General features: G+C 42.6%; 1 protein-coding gene across 6 annotated transcripts in view; it reads right to left on the reverse strand.

Moving 5' to 3' along the window:
- The window catches only part of LOC110489714 (dipeptidyl aminopeptidase-like protein 6), a 342,826-nt gene that overhangs the window by 110,531 nt on the left and 208,404 nt on the right, over positions 1–23,891 (reverse strand). Inside the window, exon 1 of one of the 6 annotated variants that reach the window (XM_021562500.2) lies at positions 23,073–23,459. The exons of the other annotated variants lie outside the window; for them this stretch is intronic. Coding sequence (XP_021418175.1) covers positions 23,073–23,120 — 48 coding nt within the window. The 5' untranslated portion in view covers positions 23,121–23,459. Of the gene's footprint in view, positions 1–23,072; positions 23,460–23,891 lie in introns of those variants that run through there. 6 annotated transcript variants of the gene reach the window in all.

Below are 23,891 nucleotides of genomic sequence, written 5' to 3' on the forward strand. Positions count from 1 at the left end.
TAGCCTGGATAATACTCGCCAGTCTACCAGTATCGAACTGTCTCTCCACAACAACGCCGGATTCCTGCCGTAATCCCTGGACCACTACTTCTGATCTTCACAGCTAGCTTGCACCCAGTACCGAAGCTACCCCTGAGGCCCACCTCCCAGCCTACTCAGCTGTTCACCCGAACCACACTCATACACGGCTAGAGCCCAATACTCCACCGGATCCTTAATGTAAACTCTGGACCTTGGCTAACGCCACTGCCACGACGCTAGCACCAGTTAGCCATGAGCCAGGCACATCTCCCTGCTAGCAGGCACATCTCCCTGCCAACCTTGAGCAGACTCCCTACCACCCCCGGGCTACTAACTTTAAACGCTGTGTCGCTAGCGTAGTGGCGGCCCCAGCCGCGAACTCAGGCTCTGTGTGTAGTTAATCCGACCCTCTCTGCCTAGTCATCGTCATTTTACCTGCTGTTGTTGTGTTAGCTGACTAGCTGTTGTTGTCTCACCTGTTGTTTTAGCTAGCTCTCCCAATCAAGACCTGCGATTACTTTATGCCTTGCTGTGTCTCTCTCAAATATCAATATGCCTTGTATACTGTTGTTCAGGTTAGTTATCATTGTTTTAGTTTACAATGAAGCCCCTAGTTCCACTCCTCACACCTCTGATATCTCCTTTGTCCCTCCTCCCACACATGCGGTGACCTCACCCATTATAACCAGCATGTCCAGAGATACAACCTCTCTTATCACCCAGTGCCTGGGCTTACCTCCGCTGTACCCGCACCCCACCATACCCCTGTCTGCACATTATGCCCTGAATATATTCTACCACGCCCATAAATCTGCTCCTTTTATTCCTTGTGCCCAACCCTCTAGGCGACCAGTTTTGATAACTTTTAGCCGCACCCTCATCCTACTCCTCCTCTGTTCCTCGGGTGATGTGGAGGTAAACCCAGGCCCTGCATGTCCCCAGGCACCCTCATTTGTTGACTTCTGTGATCGAAAAAGCCTTGGTCTCATGCATGTCAACATCAGAAGCTTGGGAAGGCCACCAAAAATTCTGAGATTTCCATACCCAACTATAACACTTTCCGTCAAGATAGAACTGCCAAAGGGGGAGGAGTTGCAATCTACTGCAGAGATAGCCTGCAAAGTTCTGTCATACTTTCCAGGTCTATGCCCAAACAGTTCGAACTTCTAATTTTAAAAATTAATCTCTCCAGAAATAAGTCTCTCACTGTTGCCACCTGCTACCGACCCCCCTCAGCTCCCAGCTGTGCCCTGGACACCATCTGTGAATTGATCGCCCCCCGTCTAGCTTCAGAGTTTGTTCTGTTAGGTGACCTAAACTGGGATATGCTTAACACCCCGGCAGTCCTACAATCTAAGCTAGATGCCCTCAATCTCACACAAATCATCAAGGAACCCACCAGGTACAACCCTAAATCCGTAAAAATGGGCACCCTAATAGACATTATCCTGACCAACTTGCCCTCCAAATACCTCTGCTGTCTTCAATCAGGATCTCAGCGATCGCTGCCTCATTGCTTGTATCCGCTATGGGTCCACGGTCAAACGACCACCCCTCATCACTGTCAAATGCTCCCTAAAACACTTCTGCAAGCAGGCCTTTCTAATCGACCTGGCCCAGGTATCCTGGAAGGATATTGACCTCATCCTGTCAGTTGAGGATGCCTGGTCATTCTTTAAAAGTAACTTCCTCACCATCTTAGACAAGCATGCTCCGTTAAAAAAATGCAGAACTAAGAACAGATATAGCCCTTGGTTCACTCCAGACCTGACTGCCCTCGACCAGCACAAAAACATCCTGTGGCGGACTGCAATAGCATCGAATAGTCCCCACGATATGCAACTGTTCAGGGAAGTCAGGAACTAATACACGCAGTCAGTCAGGAAAGCAAAGGCCAGGTTTTCAAGCATACATTTTATCCTGTAGCTTTAACTCCAAAAAGTTCTGGGACACTGTGAAGTCCATGGGGAACAAGAGCACCTCCTGCCAGCTGCCCACTGCACTGAGGCTAGGTAACACAGTCACCACCGATAAATCTGTGATAATCGAAAACTTCAACAAGCATTTCTCAACGGCTGGCCATGCCTTGCTCCTGGCTACTCCAACCTCGGCCAACAGCTCCGCCCCCCCAGCAGCTACTCGCCCATGCCTCCCCAGATTCTCCTTTACCCAAATCCAGATAGCAGATGTTCTGAAAGAGCTGCAAAACCTGGACCCATACAAATCAGCTGGGTTTGACAATCTGGACCCTCTATTTCTGAAACTGTCCGCCGCCATTGTCGCAACCCCTATTACCAGCCTGTTCAACCTCTCCTTCGTATCATCTGAGATCCCCAAGGTTTGGAAATCTGCCGCGGTCATCCCCCTCTTCAAAGGGGGAGACACCCTGGACCCAAACTGTTACAGACTTATATCCATCCTGCCCTGCCTATCTAAGGTCTTCGAAAGCCAAGTCAACAAACAGATCACTGACCATCTCGAATCCCACCGTACCTTCTCCGCTGTGCAATCCGGTTTCCGAGCCGGTCACGGGTGCACCTCAGCCACACTCAAGGTACTAAACGATATCATAACCGCCATCGATAAAAGACAGTACTGTGCAGCCGTCTTCATCGACCTGGCCAAGGCTTTCGACTCTGTCAATCACCATATTCTTATCGGCAGACTCAGTAGCCTTGGTTTTTCTAATGACTGCCTTGCCTGGTTCACCAACTACTTTGCAGACAGAGTTCAGTGTGTCAAATCGGAGGGCATGATGTCCGGTCCTCTGGCAGTCTCTATGGGGGTGCCACAGGGTTCAATTCTCTGACCGACTCTTTTCTCTGTATATATCAATGATGTTGCTCTTGCTGCGGGCGATTCCCTGATCCACCTCTACGCAGACGACACCATTCTGTATACTTCTGGCCCTTCCTTGGACACTGTGCAATCTAACCTCCAAACGAGCGTCAATGCCATACAACACTCCACTGTGACCTGTATGCTCTAGTCGGCTGGCCCTCGCTACATGTTCGCCGCCAGACCCACTGGCTCCAGGTCATCTACAAGTCTATGCTAGGTAAAGCTCTGCCTTATCTCAGCTCACTGGTCACGATGGCAACAACCACCCGTAGCACGCGCTCCAGCAGGTGTATCTCACTGATCATCAAGCCAAAACCTCATTTGGCCGCCTTTCCTTCCAGTTCTCTGCTGCCTGTGACTGGAATGAATTGCAAAAATCTCTGAAGTTGGAGACTTTTATCTCCCTCGCCAACTTTAAACATCTACTATCTGAGCAGCTAACTGATCGCTGCAGCTGTACATAGTCTACCGGTATATAGCCCACCCAATTTACCTACTTCATCCCCATACTGTTTTTATTTTATTTACTTTTCTGCTCTTTTTCACACCAGTATCTCTACCTGCACATGACCATCTGATCATGTATCACTTCAGTGTTAATCTGCTAAATTGTGAGTATTCACTCCTATGGCCTATTTATTGCCTACCTCCTCATGCCTTTTGCACACAATGTATATAGATTTAAAAAAATTATACTGTTATTGACTTGTTTATTGTTTACTTCATGTGTAACACTGTGTTGTTGTCTGTTCACACTGCTATGCGTTATCTTGTCCAGGTCGCAGTTGCAAATGAGAACTTGTTCTCAACTAGCCTACCTGGTTAAATAAAGGTTAAATATTAAATAAATACATTTCAAGATTTTTGAAAGTTTCTTCAAGTGCAGTCACAAAAACCATCAAGCGCTATGATGAAACTGGCTCTCATGAGGACCGCCACAGGAAAGGAACACCCAGACTTACCTCTTCTGCAGAGGATACGTTCATTAGAGTTAACTGCACCTCAGAATGTAGCCCAAATTATTCTCAAGCAACAGACACATCTCAACATCAACTGTTCAAAATAGACTGCGTAAATCAGGCCTTCATGGTCGAATTGCTGCAAAGAAACCACTACTAAATGACACCAACAAGAAAGAGACTTGCTTCGGCCAAGAAACACGAGCAATGGACATTAGACAGGTGTAAATCTCTCCTTTGGTCTGATGAGTCCAAATTTGAGATTTTTGGTTCCAATCGCGGTGTCTTTGTGAGACGCAGAGTAGGTGAACGGATTATCTCTGTATGTGTGGTTCCCAACTTGAAGCATGGAGGAGGAGGTGTGGGAGTGCTTGCTGGCGACACTGTCAGTGATTTATTTAGAATTCAAGGCACACTCAACCAGCATGGCTACCATAGCATTCTGCAGTAATATATCATCCCATCTGGTTGCACTTAGTGGGACTATCATTTTATTTCAACAGGACAATGACCCAAAACACACCTTCAGGCTGTGTAAGGGTTATTTGACCAAGAAGGAGAGTGATGGAGTGCTGCTTCAGATGACCTGACCTCCACAATCACCCGGCCTCAACCCAAATGAGATGGTTTTGGATAAGTTGCTGTTGGGAACTGCTTCAAGACTGTTGGAAAAGCATTCATCTTGAAGTTGGTTGAGAGAATGCCAAGAGTGTGCAAAGCTGTCATCAAGGAAAAGGTTGGCTAATTTGAAGAATCTCAAATATAAAATGTATTTTGATTTGTTTAACACTTTCACCCTTGAATGAGTACATGTGTCCAAACTTTTGATTTGACTGGTACTATATATATATATATATTCTGGACACTGATATTTCTTAATTTCTATTTTTGGGGGGATTAATGTGCATTGTTTGTATTGTTAGGTATTACTACACTGTTGGAGCTAGAAACATAAGCATTTCACTGCTTCTGCAATATGTGTATGTGATCAATACAATTGTATTTGATTTGATGCCATCTGATTTGAGTGCCACAAGCAATAAATACACACATGCAAATCAAATCAAATCAAATTTTATTTGTCACATGGTTAGCAGATGTTAATGCGAGTGTAGCGAAATGCTTGTGCTTCTAGTTCCGACAATGCAGTAATAACCAACAAGTAATCTAGCTAACAATTCCAAAACTACTACCTTATAGACACAAGTGTAAGGGGATAAAGAATATGTACATAAAGATATATGAATGAGTGATGGTACAGAGCGGCATAGGCAAGATACAGTAGATGGTATTGAGTGCAGTATATACATATGAGATGAGTATGTAAACAAAGTGGAATAGTTAAAGTGGCTAGTGATACATGTATTACATAAAGATGCAGTAGATGATATAGAGTACAGTATATACATATACATATGAGATGAATAATGTAGGGTATGTAAACATTATATTAGGTAGCATTGTTTAAAGTGGCTAGTGATATATTTTACATCATTTCCCACCAATTCCCATTATTAAAGTGGCTGGAGTTGAGTCTGTGTTGGCAGCAGCCACTCAATGTTAGTGGTGGCTGTTTAACAGTCTGATGGCCTTGAGATAGAAGCTGTTTTTCAGTCTCTCTGTCCCGGCTTTGATGCACCTGTACTGACCTTGCCTTCTGGATGATAGCGGGGTGAACAGGCAGTGGCTCGGGTGGTTGTTGTCCTTGATGATCTTTATGGCCTTCCTGTGACATCGGGTGGTGTAGGTGTCCTGGAGGGCAGGTAGTTTGCCCCCGGTGATGCGTTGTGCAGACCTCACTACCCTCTGGAGAGCCTTACGGTTGTGGGCGGAGCAGTTGCCGTACCAGGCGGTGATACAGCCCGACAGGATGCTCTCGATTGTGCATCTGTAGAAGTTTGTGAGTGCTTTTGGTGACAAGCCAAATTTCTTCAGTCTCCTGAGGTTGAAGAGGCGCTGCTGCGCCTTCTTCACGATGCTGTCTGTGTGGGTGGACCAATTCAGTTTGTCTGTGATGTGTACGCCGAGGAACTTAAAACTTACTACCCTCTCCACTACTGTTCCATTGACGTGCCATATACCATATACCTACAAGGGGAGAGCTAGGCGCATGCTGACAGAATTGGAACATTGGCTTACTACAGTGTGTTGTTACACAAGCTGATTCTCACGTTTGACTGAGTGTGTCTAGATGCTTGGACATTGACAGGCAGAGAAGTGAAAATTATACAGTAACAACTGCACTGTAAAATACAATGCTGTAAGATTGAGTAGCGTTTCTTAACGTAGCAGCGAGCGATGGAATAGAAAAATGGCGTGCCGTGTGACATTTTGATAATTAAGTCTTGCCTGTTCTGACAAACAGGAATATAAATAGCATACAAGCTCCATCACAAAACCTTTATGTGTCATACAAACGTTCATGTGTGTCAAATATGGTGAGCTTTCATGTGTGCCAGAGATGCAGAAAAAATGTGCACCAACCTTGAAGTGATGGAAATAAAAAGTATTGATTTGTCTGTTCTGCAAATGTTCAAACAAAAAAGTGAAACAAAAGCAGAGCCATATGAATGCTGGTATTGATTTTCAAACAGAAAAGAGTTCAATACAGTTATGTTATATTACATACATTAACCTTTGCTATGCTGACATACTATGTGTGTGTGTCGAAATATGCTTAGAGTGTATGCATGTGTGCGGGTCGGACCATCAAATTCAACGCCTGCGCTAGAAAATAATAGCTTTTGACACAAGCCAGGCAACAAGCAGTCCTATTCCCTATAAATCAATGTTGCCTTGGCAATGGGGACCTTCATGCGCAAATACATTAGGTCTAATTCAGGAACACGCCGTGATTCCACTCAGTGGGGATGTGACGCGTCTGTTGTGTGTGATATCACGGGGCCAGTTTGATAATAGGCCTTGTTTACTTGCTTTAAAAACACTCTGGCTGTAGGCTAGTCCACTAGACTTGAGTGCCTTCAGTGAGATGACAGTCATCACCAGGTTGTGCTTGGCTACATCATGCTAGACCTTCTATCAAAATGGGAAAGTGAGAGCGAGAGGGGAACAGACAGTGACAGGACTGTTATTATGCTAATGTGAAGTGTGCTGCACTGCCCATCTATCCAATTTCAACCTGCAAAACCATATTTGTACACATTACGTACACATACATATTGACAGAGCACACCAGAGAAAACAAACTTTCAAAATGCCACAATATTATTGAGTGTAAGGATTTGAGCTTGGCGCAACAGTCACAAATTATCAATTTAATTCCCTTCAAATACATAAAAATCTTCAAATCTTTTAAAGTTTAGTGAGTAGACAAAAGCACCCCCACACCAAAAATCATCATCATATCAAGGGAACTGTTTCAGGACTTAAAGGGGTTTATAAAAAAATGTAAGTGGAAAAAGAAAATACTCCAATGCATTTTTGTAACCTAATCTTGGAGGCACATTGAGAGAATGAGTTCAGCCTGAATTCTGATCGCACCCACGTATCATTCCTCTGCTTTGCGGCGGGGACCAAATATAGTCCCGGTGCTTCTGTCATAATTGGGGGGTTTATTGATTGCAGGGGCTGTCGTCACGCCTGAGCTGACCTTTTGTTTGAGAATAATTGCTCTATTAGAGGGTTTATTGAGGCACCTGCTGGGAATCTCAGACACCATTACCGTCCAATAAGAATCCAGCGGTGCTGTGATCTGTAGTCATATAATAGGGAGTATGAAAGGGAGTCACTATTGGAAACACTGAGCTGACCTAGGGCTATGGTGGTCATGACATTTTGTCAGCTGCTTATTGTCATGCAAAAGACTGCCGGTCTCACGGTAATTGACTGTTAATAACATAAACACGTTTAATCAATCAATCAAAAAGTCTAATCAATCAATTGAATATACACCCTCACAATAAATCCATTATTTATTTTAGGCAGGTATAAAGAAACATTTTGATATGAAGAAAATGTATGTCAGAGAACAGAATATGAGTTGGCCTACTGTATGTTATCTGGCTATGCGCCCTGCCCTAGGCTGTAGGCTTGCTCATTTAGCAGACAAGATATGTTTATACGTCCCGTGCTATTATTTTATATTATGATTTTATAGTAAGAATAATATAATTGAATAAAATAGAAAGGATATTTTCCCATTCCGGAGAGAGTGCACGCACATATGAAGTGGTTATGGTGAGTGTAAATATTATCATTTGAAACTGGTCCTATACACTAGACTGAGTTATTTGGCAACTTTAGTTGTGAATGATACAAACCTTAGAATGTCTTAACGACTATAGACTGTAAATGACTTGAGAAAGTAGTAAAAAAAAAGCTTGCGCTCTGTTCCTTGCCTCAGGCTGCACATGCTGTACTCTTATCAAGTGATCATATTTTCACCCATCAGACTATTCTCAATTGAATCTTGTCTTTACTAATATGTCAAATTAGTTTAGATTTAAAATGGCCCATTATCAAATGGGCAGGAACTGGCGGAAAAAAGACTATAGGCTGGACCAAGTATGTACCAAAGACATCTTAAATCAGTTAAAAAAATTAATAAAATCTGCCTTGTGTAATATGCGGTAAGCTATGTATAGTATAACGGCACAATCATTATTTTAATTCAGGTTTTGGGGGGGCTTGGGCTCATTTATAGGCCTATGCGTATGCATAATGCATTTGCATAAGCTCTAATATGCCTATGGCTGTTTTGAATGAATCACTTTAGAAAGAGCTGTCCCTTTCACTGTGTTAGGGTGTGAAATAACATCCACAACAACCATGTTTTACACTGTTTCAACCTGCTGTTGAACTTCTTTCTTCAAATTGATAATCACAGTGAGGTCAGTTTTAAAAGTATGATACTGTTTTGATGACGTGTTTGTGATTTTCAATTGCATTTGCATTGACGTCAGAGTGGTTAGAGGGACAATAAAGCCCTGAGTAGCAGGCCATTAGGACCTGATGATCGTTGGTGAGTACTGGGTACTACCAACGCATATCCAGAGTGCAGAAGAGGAGATTACCATTACTTATCAGTCACGTGTAATTTTACTTAGGTCTTAGGTCTTAAAAGACTTAGGTCTTTTACATGACTCGTGACTGCCAGTGTGGCGGTAATACGGTCACCACAACAGCCCTAAGCTAGCCTAACATATTGTAGCAACCCTCGCCAAGTTAAGCTAATTACGGGTGGGTTAACCCTATTGGAGCAGTGGCTATGGACCGGGAGAACCAGGGTCAGATCCACAAGGGGCATTGCACTGTCGTTATCCGCTACAATACTCTTAGTTAAGCGGGCAAACATTGTTAACCGACAATGTTATTGGTTCAAAGTCCTTTACCATTGGTGTGCTTTTCACAGCACCGTAAGTGTTCACTCCAATAAATTGTTTTTCTTTGTGTGTTCTTAAAATGCACCTGATGGATTGCAATTAACCAGCACACAAAAGGGTACGTGAAAACACAACAGCATTTGAAAACACTGCTCAACATCGTCAGTTCAGTAAAGCTGCAGTTCCTGAGATGGAACACCCTGTCCCTTACTCAACCACTACATGTATACTGCACCAATACTGAAATAAACTAGAGTAAACGCAGCACAGCATTCTCATTGGAAAAAAATACTCTTTTAAACCTAAATTCATCCCAACTGTTATCTGTCTGGAGTGTGTGGGCCTGACAGCCATAGCTGAGAGAAGAAAACCTCATCTGGTGAGCCGGCCATCAAAGCAAAGGCAGCGTGAGGCTTTTAGCACTGTGGATCAGAACCTACAGTGTCAAGTGACTAGGAAATAAGCTATAAGCGTCTCAATAATTAACAGAGTACAGAAATGCTTCTTCTACTTATTCAGGTTGGTCTATTCATTATTTATTCCCCCCTTCCATCTCTCTGACCATCTCTCTCCATCCTCTCCCCATGAAACGCACATCCAGAATGAAGCCTCGACTGGTGCCAGAGGGGCAAGTGGGACAAATGTGAAAAAAATGTATCAACTGTCCTAATGGAAATATTGCTGGGAGTGCTTCAGAAGGTAGTTTGAGAAAAGTGCATTTCTTTACAGCATTTTAAGTGCATTGGAATATTCTTAACAAAGCACAAACAAACAAAACACTTTAGAATGGATGAATTCAAAATGAAATCATGTCCCAAAAATTATTCTAGGTTATCAAATAAAGGGGACAATAATTATGCCTCCAAAAAAATGATCCATGGATGGAACATTATTCAGACTTTAACATAATTAATTAATGCATTCTCAATTCAGAATGTGACTCTAGGCCTTTTTAATTCACGTGAATCTCATAAATACGTATGCCACCCTTCTAGTAGTCCTCTTCACTTGGCTATCAGAAGTGGCACCGTTCAGGAACGCAAAGTGACGATAGAAGCCATTTCCACCTGTAATGATGTCGGATGAGGAAAACTGCTTGAAAAACTCAGAAACGCTACCCTTAACTCCCAAGATGGATCCTTTGAGAAGAAAAAAAATGAACATTTCCAGTCGAGAACAAAATCGATAGAAACAGTGAATCTAAAGAGTGGGTAGAGTTGAATTTTAACAGACACAGAGTCAAGAAACCTTGGAGCTATCAAGAACAGGCTGTTCAAGGAGGTCATTTCCCTATGGACTGAACCTAAGGTGAATGTATGTATGTTGAGTGTAGGTGGCTTGAATTGCCTGTTCAAATGTTGTGTTGTTCTCTTAAGCTACTTTTATCATTAGTGTAGGAGGAGCAAAGCCGTTATCGAAGGGAAGCAGAGATGACGAGCTAATTAGTGAAATGATAATCTCTCAGACGGGAAATGAAGAAAGCATTTCTGAGTTGGGCAGAAAAGGGGTTGTGGTATTTTAATATCATGTTGGAATCAGTCAGATTGCTGAATCACAATGTAGCTGGAGCAATGGCTTTGAAGGCTGGCAAGCGAGGGCAGCAGGGGAGACTGATAAGTTGGAGGGGGCACATTTGTCACTTGGGTCTAGACGTCACGGTCTGCCAGCGTGCCTGTGTCGAATGGTGTCATGCTCCAAACCCCCTCCGGCATCTGAGCGAAATGATATCATTAAAACTTGACATTAGGGAAGTTGTGACTCACACACTAAGCAAGACAGACAGACAGACACACACACACACACACACACACACACACACACACACACACACACACACGCACACACTTAAAACAACATGGCTAGCTTCCCAGTCAATCTACTGCATACTTAAAAGCCACAATGGGGTTTCTCTTGACACCTAGCACGTGTGAAGACAAGGACATTGCTCCTGCTCAATACACTTAATGTACTAATAGGGTTTAGTCAGTGCACTCTCCCAACACAGAGGAGGTCTGGGCGCACAATGCCATGCTATGGACTTACTGCTCACGTTCTCCCATCTTCTATTGACAGAACCATATCAACTAGGTGCCAACACCCTATTGGCCACTGTGGCTGTTGTTTTTCTCTTCCAAGTGTAGGCCTACTTCCACCTCATCCAAAGCCTCACATAATTCCACACCATGCTAAGGTAGTGGTCTCTATTTCTATTTGCCATTGAATGGGGGGAGCACAGTTGAAGATAAAACACCAACCCACCTTTGCGTCATGTTTTAGGGACTTGAGATTTATCTCTGCAAAAAGAGCTTTAGTTTGGAGGTAAACAGAACATAAAATGACTGATCACTTGCCAGGGATGTTTCAGCACAAAAGGTTTGTAAGTAAACCTACCAACCAAATCAGGATTAACTGCTCTTGATTAAATCCACGGGATGGACACATTTAATCCCCTTTATTGTTGTGTCTCAGAGGACCTCTAAACAAAATAATAAGGCCTCCCGGGTGGCACAGTGGTCTAAGGCACTGCATCACAGTGCTAGCTGTGCCACCAGAGATTCTGGGTTTGAGTCCAGGCTCTGTCGCAGCCGGCCGCGACCGGGAGGTCCATGGGGCATGCACAATTGGCCCAGCAGGGATATCCTTGTCTCATGGTGCACTAGCGACTCCTGTGGCGGGCGCAGTGCACGCTGACCAGGTTGCCAGGTGTACGGTGTTTCCTCCGACACATTCGTGCGGCTGGCCCCCGGGTTGGATTGTGTCAAGAAGCAGTGCGGTTGGGTTGTGTTTCGGAGGATGATTTCGTTCTTCCCTGATGAAGTTGGGACAAAACCTGGACATATTAGAGGCAGTCTTTTTTATTTCTACGACTACTAATTTAGAGTTTACTTGAAACTGTCACAGCTCCTCTTTTTCAGAAATCTTATTTTACACTCGATACGCAGGCACACCCACTATAACTCAGCTGTACACTGGCAGCAGCCTGAGGACCTATGAGAAAATATTTTAGGTTCAAGAGTTCAATAAGATGCCACCAGGGAGATGAGAGAACAGCAAGAAGAAAGCCCAGAGTCGTGTTCAGTAGTCACAGTAGGCATGAAACAGAAGATGCTAGGGCTGGGACGATACCAATATCACGATACTCGTTAGGAAACAAAACATGAAGCAGATTTAACTTCTTTAGGAAAACAGCACTAATGTTGGAAACAAGCATAATTATGTTGTCATCCAGAGACACATTTATTTTCAAAGCTATAGCTATAGCATACGCCACACAGGACCAAAGACTTCGTGTTTACATTTTTTCCATCTGAAAGATATTTTGATACTGCTATCATCACAACCCTAGCAGATAGCTCTCGGGAAACATAATGAAATGGGTTGGTACCATTTTTAATTGTCCAATAAGGAACGTTCAAATTTCTTTCCCATTAAAAACTTTTTGCTGCAGTGTGTCATAATGAACACCACCCAGCTGTACTCAGTCACTACAACAGCTAAAGCAAGAGGCCCAATTATACCACAGACACATATCAGAAGAAATGTATTGCAATGCTGCTGTTAGGCATCATTTCCCTACAAAAGACACCAGGACCACAAACACTACGATTTGTGCTATTTGCAGGACTACACATTGAGGTTTCATGTCACATCTCATGTGAAGATGGCAATACCTCTATTAATGTAATGTTCTATTTGAGTATTTTAGTGATTTCTCTCTACTACCCATGGCTGCACACTACCCAGGAATGTAGAAACAGAGCGATACAGCTCATAAGTCAGCGTAGTGAACTTCAAAATCTATATCTTAAAACAAACAAAGTGTAAAAAATAAAAAAACAAGAAATGTGAAAATGAAACTTGAGGTAGTAATTAGCATCCTGGTGTGGTGAGCCAGAGCTCAGTGTGTACTACATTTTCAAATCACATCAACAACTGCTAAATCAAAAGCCCCAATCAAGCTTTCTATAAGCTTTCTATACTAGAACAAAGCTGAACATTCATTTGTTGGAAATGAGGAGTGCATTAGCCGAACAGTTGATTTTCATTTGAGATGCCAGCTAACGAGGTAACACATAAAAAAAGAGGGAAGACTAAATTGAAAGCCTATGTTTTTTGTCCTCAGTGTGTGTGTGTGTGTGTGGGGGGAGGGGGGGGGGGGGGGGGGGGGGGTGAACACAGGCAATGTAATCATGAAAGACAACATTCCAGGAATGATCACCAGCATACCCCAATGAAAGCAAATAAAATGGCTGCCAATATTTTGACTAAGAAAAAAGCAAAGGGGTTTTCAATCTGCCTTGGTCAAATCCTGTCTGCCAAGACATTGGTTTTCATATTCATATGGGAAATAATGATGTTGGGTAATACTTTACATCAACACTCCCATCGCCGTAATCTCATTAAACAATCCAATCTGTCAAATTGGAGTGATAACGATATTCTTGGGCGACAAGAGTTCTAGCGGCCGTGTCAATAACACTAATAGTTAGACGGCGATAAATGTCAGCATGTACAGTGAGGTTAGGAGTGGACCTGGGTTTGAACGACGTGTTAATTCTTCTGCTTCTAGGGCAGATGCAGCCAGGTACAGTGACACTGTACAGTGGACTGGGAACAGCCTCTGAAGTCCAAAATAGATAGTCAATACTTAATGACTGAGAAAAGGAAGTGTTTTCCTCCACAAGCTCTCACAGTCTCGCGTCAGAATTAGACGTTCACACGTTTCTTAAACATCAAATTTCGAAGTTGTTCCAAACGTCAAATTTCGAAGTTGTTCCAAACGTCACATTTTGAAATGTTTAGTTACTTTTCTGTGTCATTCCAAGGTTAAGTTTAGGCATTAACTCCAAATTCTTAAAGTTAGGCATTAACTCCAAATTCTTAAAGTTAGGCATTATCTCCCAATGGTTAAGGTTTGGGATAGGCTTAAAACAAAAACACATTTCTATCGCTTGATTTGAACATCCAAACTTTGGAATCAGAGGCAGAGTCAGAGGCCATCCACAACACCGTAACAAAACCAAAGTCTATTTGAAGATAACAGTAATCACTGCCCCTAATGACCGGTTTCCACGTCATCTCCCGATGCCTGCAGACATGGATGGTTGTTGAATACTGACTTGTATTACAGGTGACCTGCCTAGTTTTCCATTAGCGTCGGCTAATCAACCAGTTACAGAGTCATTTTCAGCTGGTTATTTTTTCCACTTCATATTAACTAGGCTACTTTTCATTTAAAAGTTTCAATTAGTTAGTTTCCCGTTAGAATGAACGATATTTATCTTCTAGCGATCTATTGATAGGATAGGCGTCTGTCAGTCAAAAAGCGAGCGATGACAGGGAAACGCAGCCTTCTGTCTGTCCTGCCTCCCCGTACAATTTGTGTGCACTGTGGTTGTTTGCGAAATCCATGACTTAGCCCAATTATTGTTTTCTGGCACATTTATTTATTTTCTTTTGTGTGTTTTACATAGCCAGCCATGCTGAGTCATGGCGCATAGTAGGTCATTTACTGGGCTTTGCTTGTCAACTGAACAGCAAGTGTTGACTAGTTTATAAGTGGTTATATGTCCATAATATCGCATATGGACAAGTAAACCAAAATATTTCCTAGGCTTCCTTTCCTAGGATTTGTAACTTCTGAAGAAGCAACGAGAATGCTCCCATTTGTTTGTGATGCGGGCGTCTACCACTTTGTGTAGCCGTTCGTGATGAGGATAATGAAAACTGTCTTCTGGTCGACGGAAAGTTTTCCCAAAAAGCTTCTCAATTAAATGTTAACTCTTAGTAGCCTAGGCTTACATGGCAGAATGATATCATGATTATTTTCATCAAACCTGTGGGTATTTGTTTTGCAAACTCTACCATCATGTGTGCTACATAAAACAAACTCTAAACAGCCTCTTGCTAGGTGCACACTTCAATTAAAGGGTAACTACACCCATAACTCAACATTTCTCTGATTTTTCACAGATCTTAAGAGGTCTCCTGATGTGGTTAATTTAGTTGTTTTCAACAACATCAAATTGTGTTTGAGAGCAAAAAACCTGAAAAAAATGGAAAAATTGGTAGGTAGAAAAACAAAACATTTAATGTATTTTTCAAGATAATGTGTTCTATTTACTTCATTTTTCTGCTTTAATAAAATACATCATTTGAAGAACAAACATCATTGTGGCAATTAATATCTTGTAGTAAAACTGTAAATAAAACGTTATTCAAGATAAGACAGGTTAAAGGTTTACAATGTTCTCTTCCTTAGAAAATAGTCCTGATCATATAGGCCTAGATCTTGACAAAATCCAAAACAACTAACAATACAATGAATTCATACATTTTCAGTCATTTAAATTGTAAAGTCATGTCTTTTTCCAATCTGGGAGCTAAACTTGATGAAGTATTAAATAATTGAGCTGTGTTTCAGGTGGAATCAAGGCATTAGAATGTTCCAGATGCCACCAACATAGAGTTCCTTCTGCAAAACAATTTGAACAGGGCTGGCAATTTTTTACATTTGGCTGTCCACTATGTACCTGTGGAAAACACTGAAAAGGGCATACAGTAATATACTATGCCTACTTTGTTCTGCAAACAAAAATCCAAAGCGAAATCAATGTCAAATGGCACAAACAGAACAGGTAATGACTTCTGGCATCATATCAAGACGCTGATAGGAACAGTCCCTGACAACCTGTTCAATGAAGTTGGAACAGGAACAGCACAATTGTCTTATTCACATCTGCTGGTACAAGCAATGACATGCATGTACCAGCAGATGTGACTAGTATTCACTCCTATCCCTGTTTGTCAGTGCCGGTGCGATGTGAAGGCGACAGCGGGAACCCTGGTGGTCGCTACTAACCTCGGAACGGTCAACATTCCAATTAGAGGTTTGTGAAACATGGCTACCCCTCCTCGCCCTCCCTGCTCTGCAGCTCCGGGCTTTAATTGCAGGAGGTCGATAAGCCCAGACAAAAGCATCCAGACTAAGGTAAAGTCTGTCAGGCATAGATAAACACACACACATTTTTACCAAGCCGCATACATTCACAGACAGCCAGACACAGACATGAGACACAATTACACACTATTGTGGATGCGTGAACAGACCAGCACAGTTCAGCTAAGTAGGGATGGGCAAGGTTATCTGGATATCAGAACAGACATTAGTATTTGATTACTTGAGTGAGTGTTAATTTTTGTTTTAGGCCTATTTTAACAATGAAAAAGCTTTGTCTAAATTACATTTAATTATCCTTGTGACATGTTTACCTACAAGGATATACCATAACATTTAAAATAATTAATTTAATAAAACAAACTTGAAAAGTAGTTTTTATAACAGTGCGTTGAGATACTGCTGGCTATTGATGCTCATTTAGCACTCCAAGCTGCCCTGACTGACATCAGCATGCTATTTTCCCCACTTCAAATAGCAATTACAGGCGCTCACCTAATGGAGTTTCCACTATACCTGACAGATCAATGCAAAACACTCACCAGAAAAGCTTTTTGTAACAGAATCAGTTCTATCATGGCGAAAATCAGACTTCTCTTTCACTGTTGCTGTTACGCCTCGATCACACCTGCAGCGTTGTTGCGCAAAATGGTACGCAGCATCATCTGGATATGTGTGCAGCAAAAGTTGAACATTCACCTTCGACTACCAAAAACTAGCTTTACCATTTCTATCAAGCCGTCTAGGCATACAGTTTGACACATACGTTAGATAAATCCAATGTATGCACCACACAGAACGCACTGCAACTGCCTCTGCAACGCAATGCTGCAAGGCAAACGCAGCGTTACATTGGAAATTAATGTACTTCTGGGCTGTTGGTGTGATCAAGGCGTTTTCTCCGGCCGAAATACCGGAGAAAAGCAGCACATCTTCTGTTTACCTCTGACATGAGCATCGAGAGTCAATAGCAAAAACATAGATTTATTTTAGAATTTAGACAATCTGGATATCCGAAAAAATATCATGATATTATTTGAATAGTAAAATCATTTTAAATGCTCCCTAGTGAAATGTGTATAGAAGAGTGCCCAAACTAAAGCTGCAACTTTTTACTTTCAATGCAGCTTGGATACTTCCCATTTTTTTTAAAACGCAATCAAAAACAAAAACTAACTGACAGATTATAGTTATCGTTTTCTTTTCTCAATGTAATGTCTTTGATTAGATATACCTATTTGCAAAACAAAAACATACTTTTATCCTCAAACAAGGGATCTTACTTCACACACACCCGTCGTTAAGTTTCTCTTTGAAATACTTAAAGAAAAATGATGCAACAATTGCATGTTTCCCCAATGGAATTACCCAGCCCATGATGCTAAAGGCTTTGAAGGTTGATATGAAAACACTGAATTGTGTTTAATAGGCTAAATAAGCATCTCACCGCTGCTTCACGTAGCCCAGAGACACAATTAGAACATAACAAAGGAGGACTAAAAAAAACATTTTCTTCACACCTCACAAGAAATGCTGACCTTTTCTTCATTGAGGAGGTTTTGCACAAGATCAGTATTTCTCCAGAGATGCAGTACTGCTAGAAAACATAGACTTTCCAACACGAACAAACGTAAATGAACACACACCTAAGACAACTATTAGTAGGATGTAACACCACTTGCTGTGGCATTTTGTTTGTCTACAGGGACACAGAAACAGAAAGAAAGGAGAGGCAGGGCCAAAACATTTAATTTTAATATTTATGGCTATATTAAAGTCCCCCTTGAAGCTATTGAGCTTTACTAGCATCCCCAGACAGGAGTGTTTATATCATGACAGCAATCATGATGCATTGCTGTGGTGGCCGCATTTCAATCTACTGTCTAATCTCCCCTCTAGCCTCAAACATCACGGCTCAATTGTTCATAATTGCCCTTACGATGAACTATGGCACAAACAATGGTGGAGGAAATCAAGAAACCAATTCCCTCCTTAATCCATTATCCCTTTCCTTTTATTAGCTGGGGGCTCTTGGAAAAAAAGAAGGAATATATCTTTATTTATCCCCTTCTCTTGTTAAAATGTTCATTTTAGCCACGCTGCTTATCAATCCCATTAGCTTTTGCTGAATTGGTACAACCAGCGAGAAAGGAAATGCAGCAAAATAAGCTTAAGGATACACAATCACTCTAGAATGCACATAGTCATGGAAACGTTACACTGCACCAATATGTGATAAACCAAGGAAGGTGTGCCAATGAATACACATATTTAATGTGCTTGGATTAACTACACAGTGGCATACTGTTTGGTTTCAAGGCATTATCGGATTATTTATCTCCAAGTAGACATTATTGATCCTCAAATCTCGTACTGTCTGAAATGGAGACTAGTGTATCTCCTTACTAAAACTATGAATAGCTATTCTGCAGTCTGCTGTCATATGCTTTTATAGAGCCTCATCGTAAAGGTCTGAACCAAGAGGCACAAATCAAGTACCTGTCAAAAGCATGTTCAACTACTGTCCTGTGCTACTGCCTTCTACCCAATTAGGAGCAAAGAACTCAGGTTGGGATCTATTCTAGGCCCCTAGTCACGTCCACAGTGACATTTTACATTGGCATTCAACATGGAGGACATACAATCATCCAACAGAAATATTCAAAAAGGTAAGTGCCAATTAAAACGGTTGAATAACAAATCTACCTAAATGCTAAAACTATACATGTCAGACAGATCCTCTGTAAGCTGATCTCCAAGCATGCTTTTCCAATCTTGACTTGTACAAAACATAATGTATAAATCAATACATTTACTCAAAATACTGACCGAGTAAGCTGAATTGAAATAGCATGGTTTGACTGTTGTAGCCTGAGCAAAGCAGGTGCCCTGAATCAGCAGAGGATGTCGCTACATTCCTTAAAGTTTTCATGCCCCTGTGTGTTTGTTTTAAGTAAAGTGGTCGCTTTAATTAACATCAACTTAAGCAGTCACCGTTCCAATTCTTCATCAGCAAGGCACTTAAGCAGCACCCTCTACCCTGTGTACTGGTTCACTCTGTCACTGGGGAGGAACAATGCTCTGTAGAGCCCTGCATGGGCATGAATTTTAAGCCTGAGCCCTACCAGGGCCCGACAGCTTCTGCCAAATTTAAGGCCCGGTCTTTCCCTAAACTCAAAATCAGAAATAACTTCCTCCGTTTGTAAATCCATTAGCTTCTCGGCTCTGTCTGTCACTCATTCGCTGCTGTCATTCGACATGAGAGAGCAGTTAGCGGTTAGCTACTTTTCATCACTCTAAACTAGAGCTCTGCGACCCGAGCCCGACAGACCCCGACGTTATACATCGTGTTAGGGCCGGGTAGGGCCTGTTTTTCCATCAATAACTAGGGTACGGGAAGGGCTCGGGTATCACTAAATTTACCACTAATATTTTGAAGCTGAGCCATTTGCGCGTGCTCTGACGTTGGGCTCGGGTTGGGCAGCAGAGCTCTAATGCTCTGTGACCAGAAGGTCTTCACTCCCTGGAAACGAGCCTAACACGGCAGCTTTTTCTCGTTTTATTCATCTGGAAAGGCTCACATGCCTAATACTATCTTAACATTCTAGAAACCAAATTCCTTTTCAGACAAAACCAAATCATCATCAAAATCAAATAACCATTTTCTACTCTGCCTTGCTCTCCCCTTCCCCATCATGTTTAGTATTAGCCTTTTGAGTGATGGATGGGTCTTCATACTCCAGTGTTTATCAAACAAACACACTAACCCCACCCCCAGCCACCCACAAACACAGTGACATGGTGCTAAGGGCCTCGGTCAGTGACAGATACTGGCCAATAACAGGGCTGCTGTTTGGGTGCCCCTGTCTGGTGCTGTGCCCTGGGTACAGGGGTATGACCCAACGAATAATACAACCAACAACATGACTACTGCAAGTTAAAGCATTACAACCATCTTTAACATTCATGTAATATGTACTGCATGCATCTGTGTCTTCTGCATTCACAAATTGTCTGCATGTGTATTCTGTGAATGAAGTGGACATGTTTGACAGGTGTGTGTCATTCTTTGAATGAACAGGACATGTTTGACAGGTGTGTGTCATTCTGTGAATGAAGTGGACATGTCTGACAGGTGTGTGCCATTCTGTGAATGAAGTGGCCATGTTTGACAGGTGTGTGTCATTCTGTGAATGAAGTGGCCATGTTTGACAGGTGTGTGTCATTCTGTGAATGAAGTGGACATGTTTGACAGGTGTGTGTCATTCTGTGAATGAAGTGGACATGTTTGACAGGTGTGTGCCATTCTGTGAATGAAGTGGCCATGTTTGACAGGTGTGTGTCATTCTGTGAATGAAGTGGCCATGTTTGACAGGTGTGTGTCATTCTGTGAATGAAGTGGACATGTTTGACAGGTGTGTGTCATTCTGTGAATGAAGTGGACATGTTTGACAGGTGTGTGTAATTCTGTGAATGAAGTGTACAGATGCGCGTTTTGAGTGCATCGTGCGCAACTGAGATGTTCCCCTGCATCCCTGGCATTGACTGATAGCAGATGCTACGTGAGCAAAGCTGTGGAAGACTCGGGAGGAGGTTGGCTGCGCTATGGGGCTATTTGTCCTTCTCACCTTTTCTGTCATTTAAAGGGGTGCTGTGCACAGACAGGAGGCTCCAGTGAGTCCAGTCCAGACAATGACAAATGCTGTCCAAAGAGCTGTCCATTTAATGGTGCTGAAACCTGTCACACAGGCTGAGCCTCTGACGGTGCAGAATTTAGTATTAGGTGGTGCCCTTTTAGTTGTGCTGAAATGTGCTATCAGGTGCTGAAATGTGTTAGCGGGTGCTGAACATTTTTCATTAGCCAATACTAGTATATCTGTACCGTAGAAACAGATTGGTGAGTTAACCGAACACTTCATAAAGTAACCTACAATAGCCAACAACTGCTGGGGGGTACATTTGCTTGAGATATAGAATTCACAAATAAAATGTCACATGAGCAATTTTGCACCACTTGAATGCTGGGTAGCCTACTGTAATCTATGTAATTAAGAAATGACACTAATAGATAAATATAACCATCATAAAATAATGTCCCCCGCCTACATATCCATAATCAAAACAATGAATGCTTTGTTCTTTTCAGTAAAGTACCATGTTGAGCCATGTAAAAACATTGTTTGGCAAACATAAATGATAGCCCGGCTATTGAAGCAGGCAAACATTTTAAACAATGCCTTAGGCCTACAGATAATGATTTGTATTGTTTCTGTTGGTGAGGCTTCTCAGACGACTGGAAAGGACAACTGTGTGCAGTAGGCTACATCCTATTTTACCTGAAAATGTCCCACCTATTCTGTCATACACTATATGTACAAAAGTATGTGGACAACCCTTCAAATTAGTGGATTCGGCTAAATCAGCCACACGTATTGCTGGCAGGTGTATAAAATCGAGCACACAGCCATGCAATCTCCATAGACAAACATTGGCAGTAGAATGGCCTTACTGAAGAGCTCAGTGATTTTCAACGTGGCACCGTCATAGGATGTCACCTTTCAAAAAAGTCAGTTCATCAACTTTCTGCCCTGCTAAAGCTGCCCGGTGTTGTTATTGTGCAGTGGAAACGTCTAGGAGCAACAAAGGCTTTGCCATGAAGTGGTAAGGCACACAAGCTCCCAGAATAGGACCGCCGAGTGCTGATGCGCATGTGTAAAAATGGTCTGTCTTCGGTTGCAACACTCACTATGGAGTTCCAAACAGCCTCTGGAAGCAACTCCGGAAGCAATGTCAGCACAATAACTGTTAGTCGGGAGCTTCAGATCCTAAGACTAAGATCACCATGCGCAATGCCAAGCATGAGCTGGAGTGGTGTAATGCTCGCCGCCATTGGACTCTGGAGCAGTGGAAACGCGTTCTCTGGAGTGGTGAATCATGCTTCGGCAGTCTGACAGACGAATCTGGGTTTGGCAGATGCCAGGAGAACGTTACCTCCCCCAATGCAAGGTGTCAACTGTAAAGTTTGGTGGATGAGGAATAATGGTCTGGGGCTGTTTTTCATGGTTCGGTCTAGGCCCCTTAGTTCCAGTGAAGGGAAATCTTTACGCTACAGCATACAATGGCATTCTAGATGATTCTGTGCTTCCAACTTTGTGGCAGTTTAAGGAAGAACTTGACTGGCCTGCACAGAGCCCTGACCTCAACCCCATCGAACACCTTTGGGATGAATTGGAACACCGACTGCGAGCCAGATCTAATCACCTAACATCAGTGCCCGACCTCACTAATGCTTGTGGTTGAATGGAAGCAAGTCCCCACAGCAATATTCTAGTAGAAAGCCTTCCCATAAGAGTGGAGGCTGTTATAGCAGCAAAGGGGGGACCAACTCCATATTAATGCCCATGGTTTTGGAATGAGATGTTCGACGAGCAGGTGTCCACATACTTTTGGTAATGTAGTGAATCTAAATGCTCAGGTCGCGTGCACTGGCCAAGTCAAGGGGCTATCAACGTGCTGCGGACAGGGGGGGGGACGCTCCATGACTGACTGAGCACTGCAAAGTGCAGGAAATAATTTTAATCACCCATTAACAGCTACTTAATACATGTCCGTGATGGTGATAATCGATTTGAAGGAGGCTAAATGGAGTAGACTAAGGTGGGGGTAGTGACGCTGAAAGCAATCACCTTGAATTACAGAGAAGAGTGACGAACTGGTGTGAGAGCCGGTTGTCTTGCAGCACGCTGCATAGGCTACAACAATCCTAAATATTTTAAATGAAGGGGAGGGGTACACAAAATGATGTGAGAAAATGCTACTTGTGGCATTACAGTAAATAATTTTAGGCTTCACACAACATTTTAAAAATCTCATTAATATAGAATACAATTTCAGTATAGGGAATCGCCTAGGCTAATAACATCGGCTGAATGAAAGAAAGCGCATCATTACCTGCTCTTGTTGTTGAGATGTTTTCTGTGCCTCCTTCACCGTAGTCATGTTCCCCTACAGTCAGATCAAACAGCTGCTACACTACAACACAATCACAGGTGCCTTTTAGAGGTGACCGGAACCAGCAAAGTACCACGAAGGGAAAAATACATTCAATTTCAGTCGTGAGGATTGAAGTTGAGAGAGAGAGCTTGAGGTAAGCAATAAGAAGTCTGGGAAAAAATCCCAGCAAAAAAGCAAGTCTTAATCTGAGAGAACACAGATGATGCTTAGTTGTAGCTGGGAGAAAGTGGGAGGGAGAGAGGTAGAGATAAGGGCTGAGGCAAAGACAGCTACTGCAATTTTCACCGACCGCACCACTTTGATAAATGCCTGGCAACCACCAACGGGCGACTGTGATGGGGGAGGCGAAGAGCAATGCTTGTCCCCCACCTCTTCACACCTATCATATTTTCACACACACCACCACTATGACACACACACACACACACACACACACACACACACACACACACACACACACACACACACACATAATTGATCATCAATGTAGATGTAATTTAGGCACTACAATCATACCAGTTATCTTCCCATTTAGCTCCAATACTAATGAGAGTAAAATATCAATGAAAATATGTATATCATGTATTGGAATGGAACAGCTCACATTGACAGCCTATGTAGTGGGGCTTTAATGACAGTGTTGGGTTGGCTGCCCAGTCTCTAGAGCTCAAACCATTTCAGCACCACGGCGCTGTCCGCCTATGCATGCAGAATTGTACTCAAATGGGAGAGGTTATACAGACACGCTTGGTGTCC

Source organism: Oncorhynchus mykiss, chromosome 15 (genome assembly GCF_013265735.2).
Source record: "Oncorhynchus mykiss isolate Arlee chromosome 15, USDA_OmykA_1.1, whole genome shotgun sequence".
NCBI classification, from domain to species: Eukaryota; Metazoa; Chordata; class Actinopteri; order Salmoniformes; family Salmonidae; genus Oncorhynchus; species Oncorhynchus mykiss.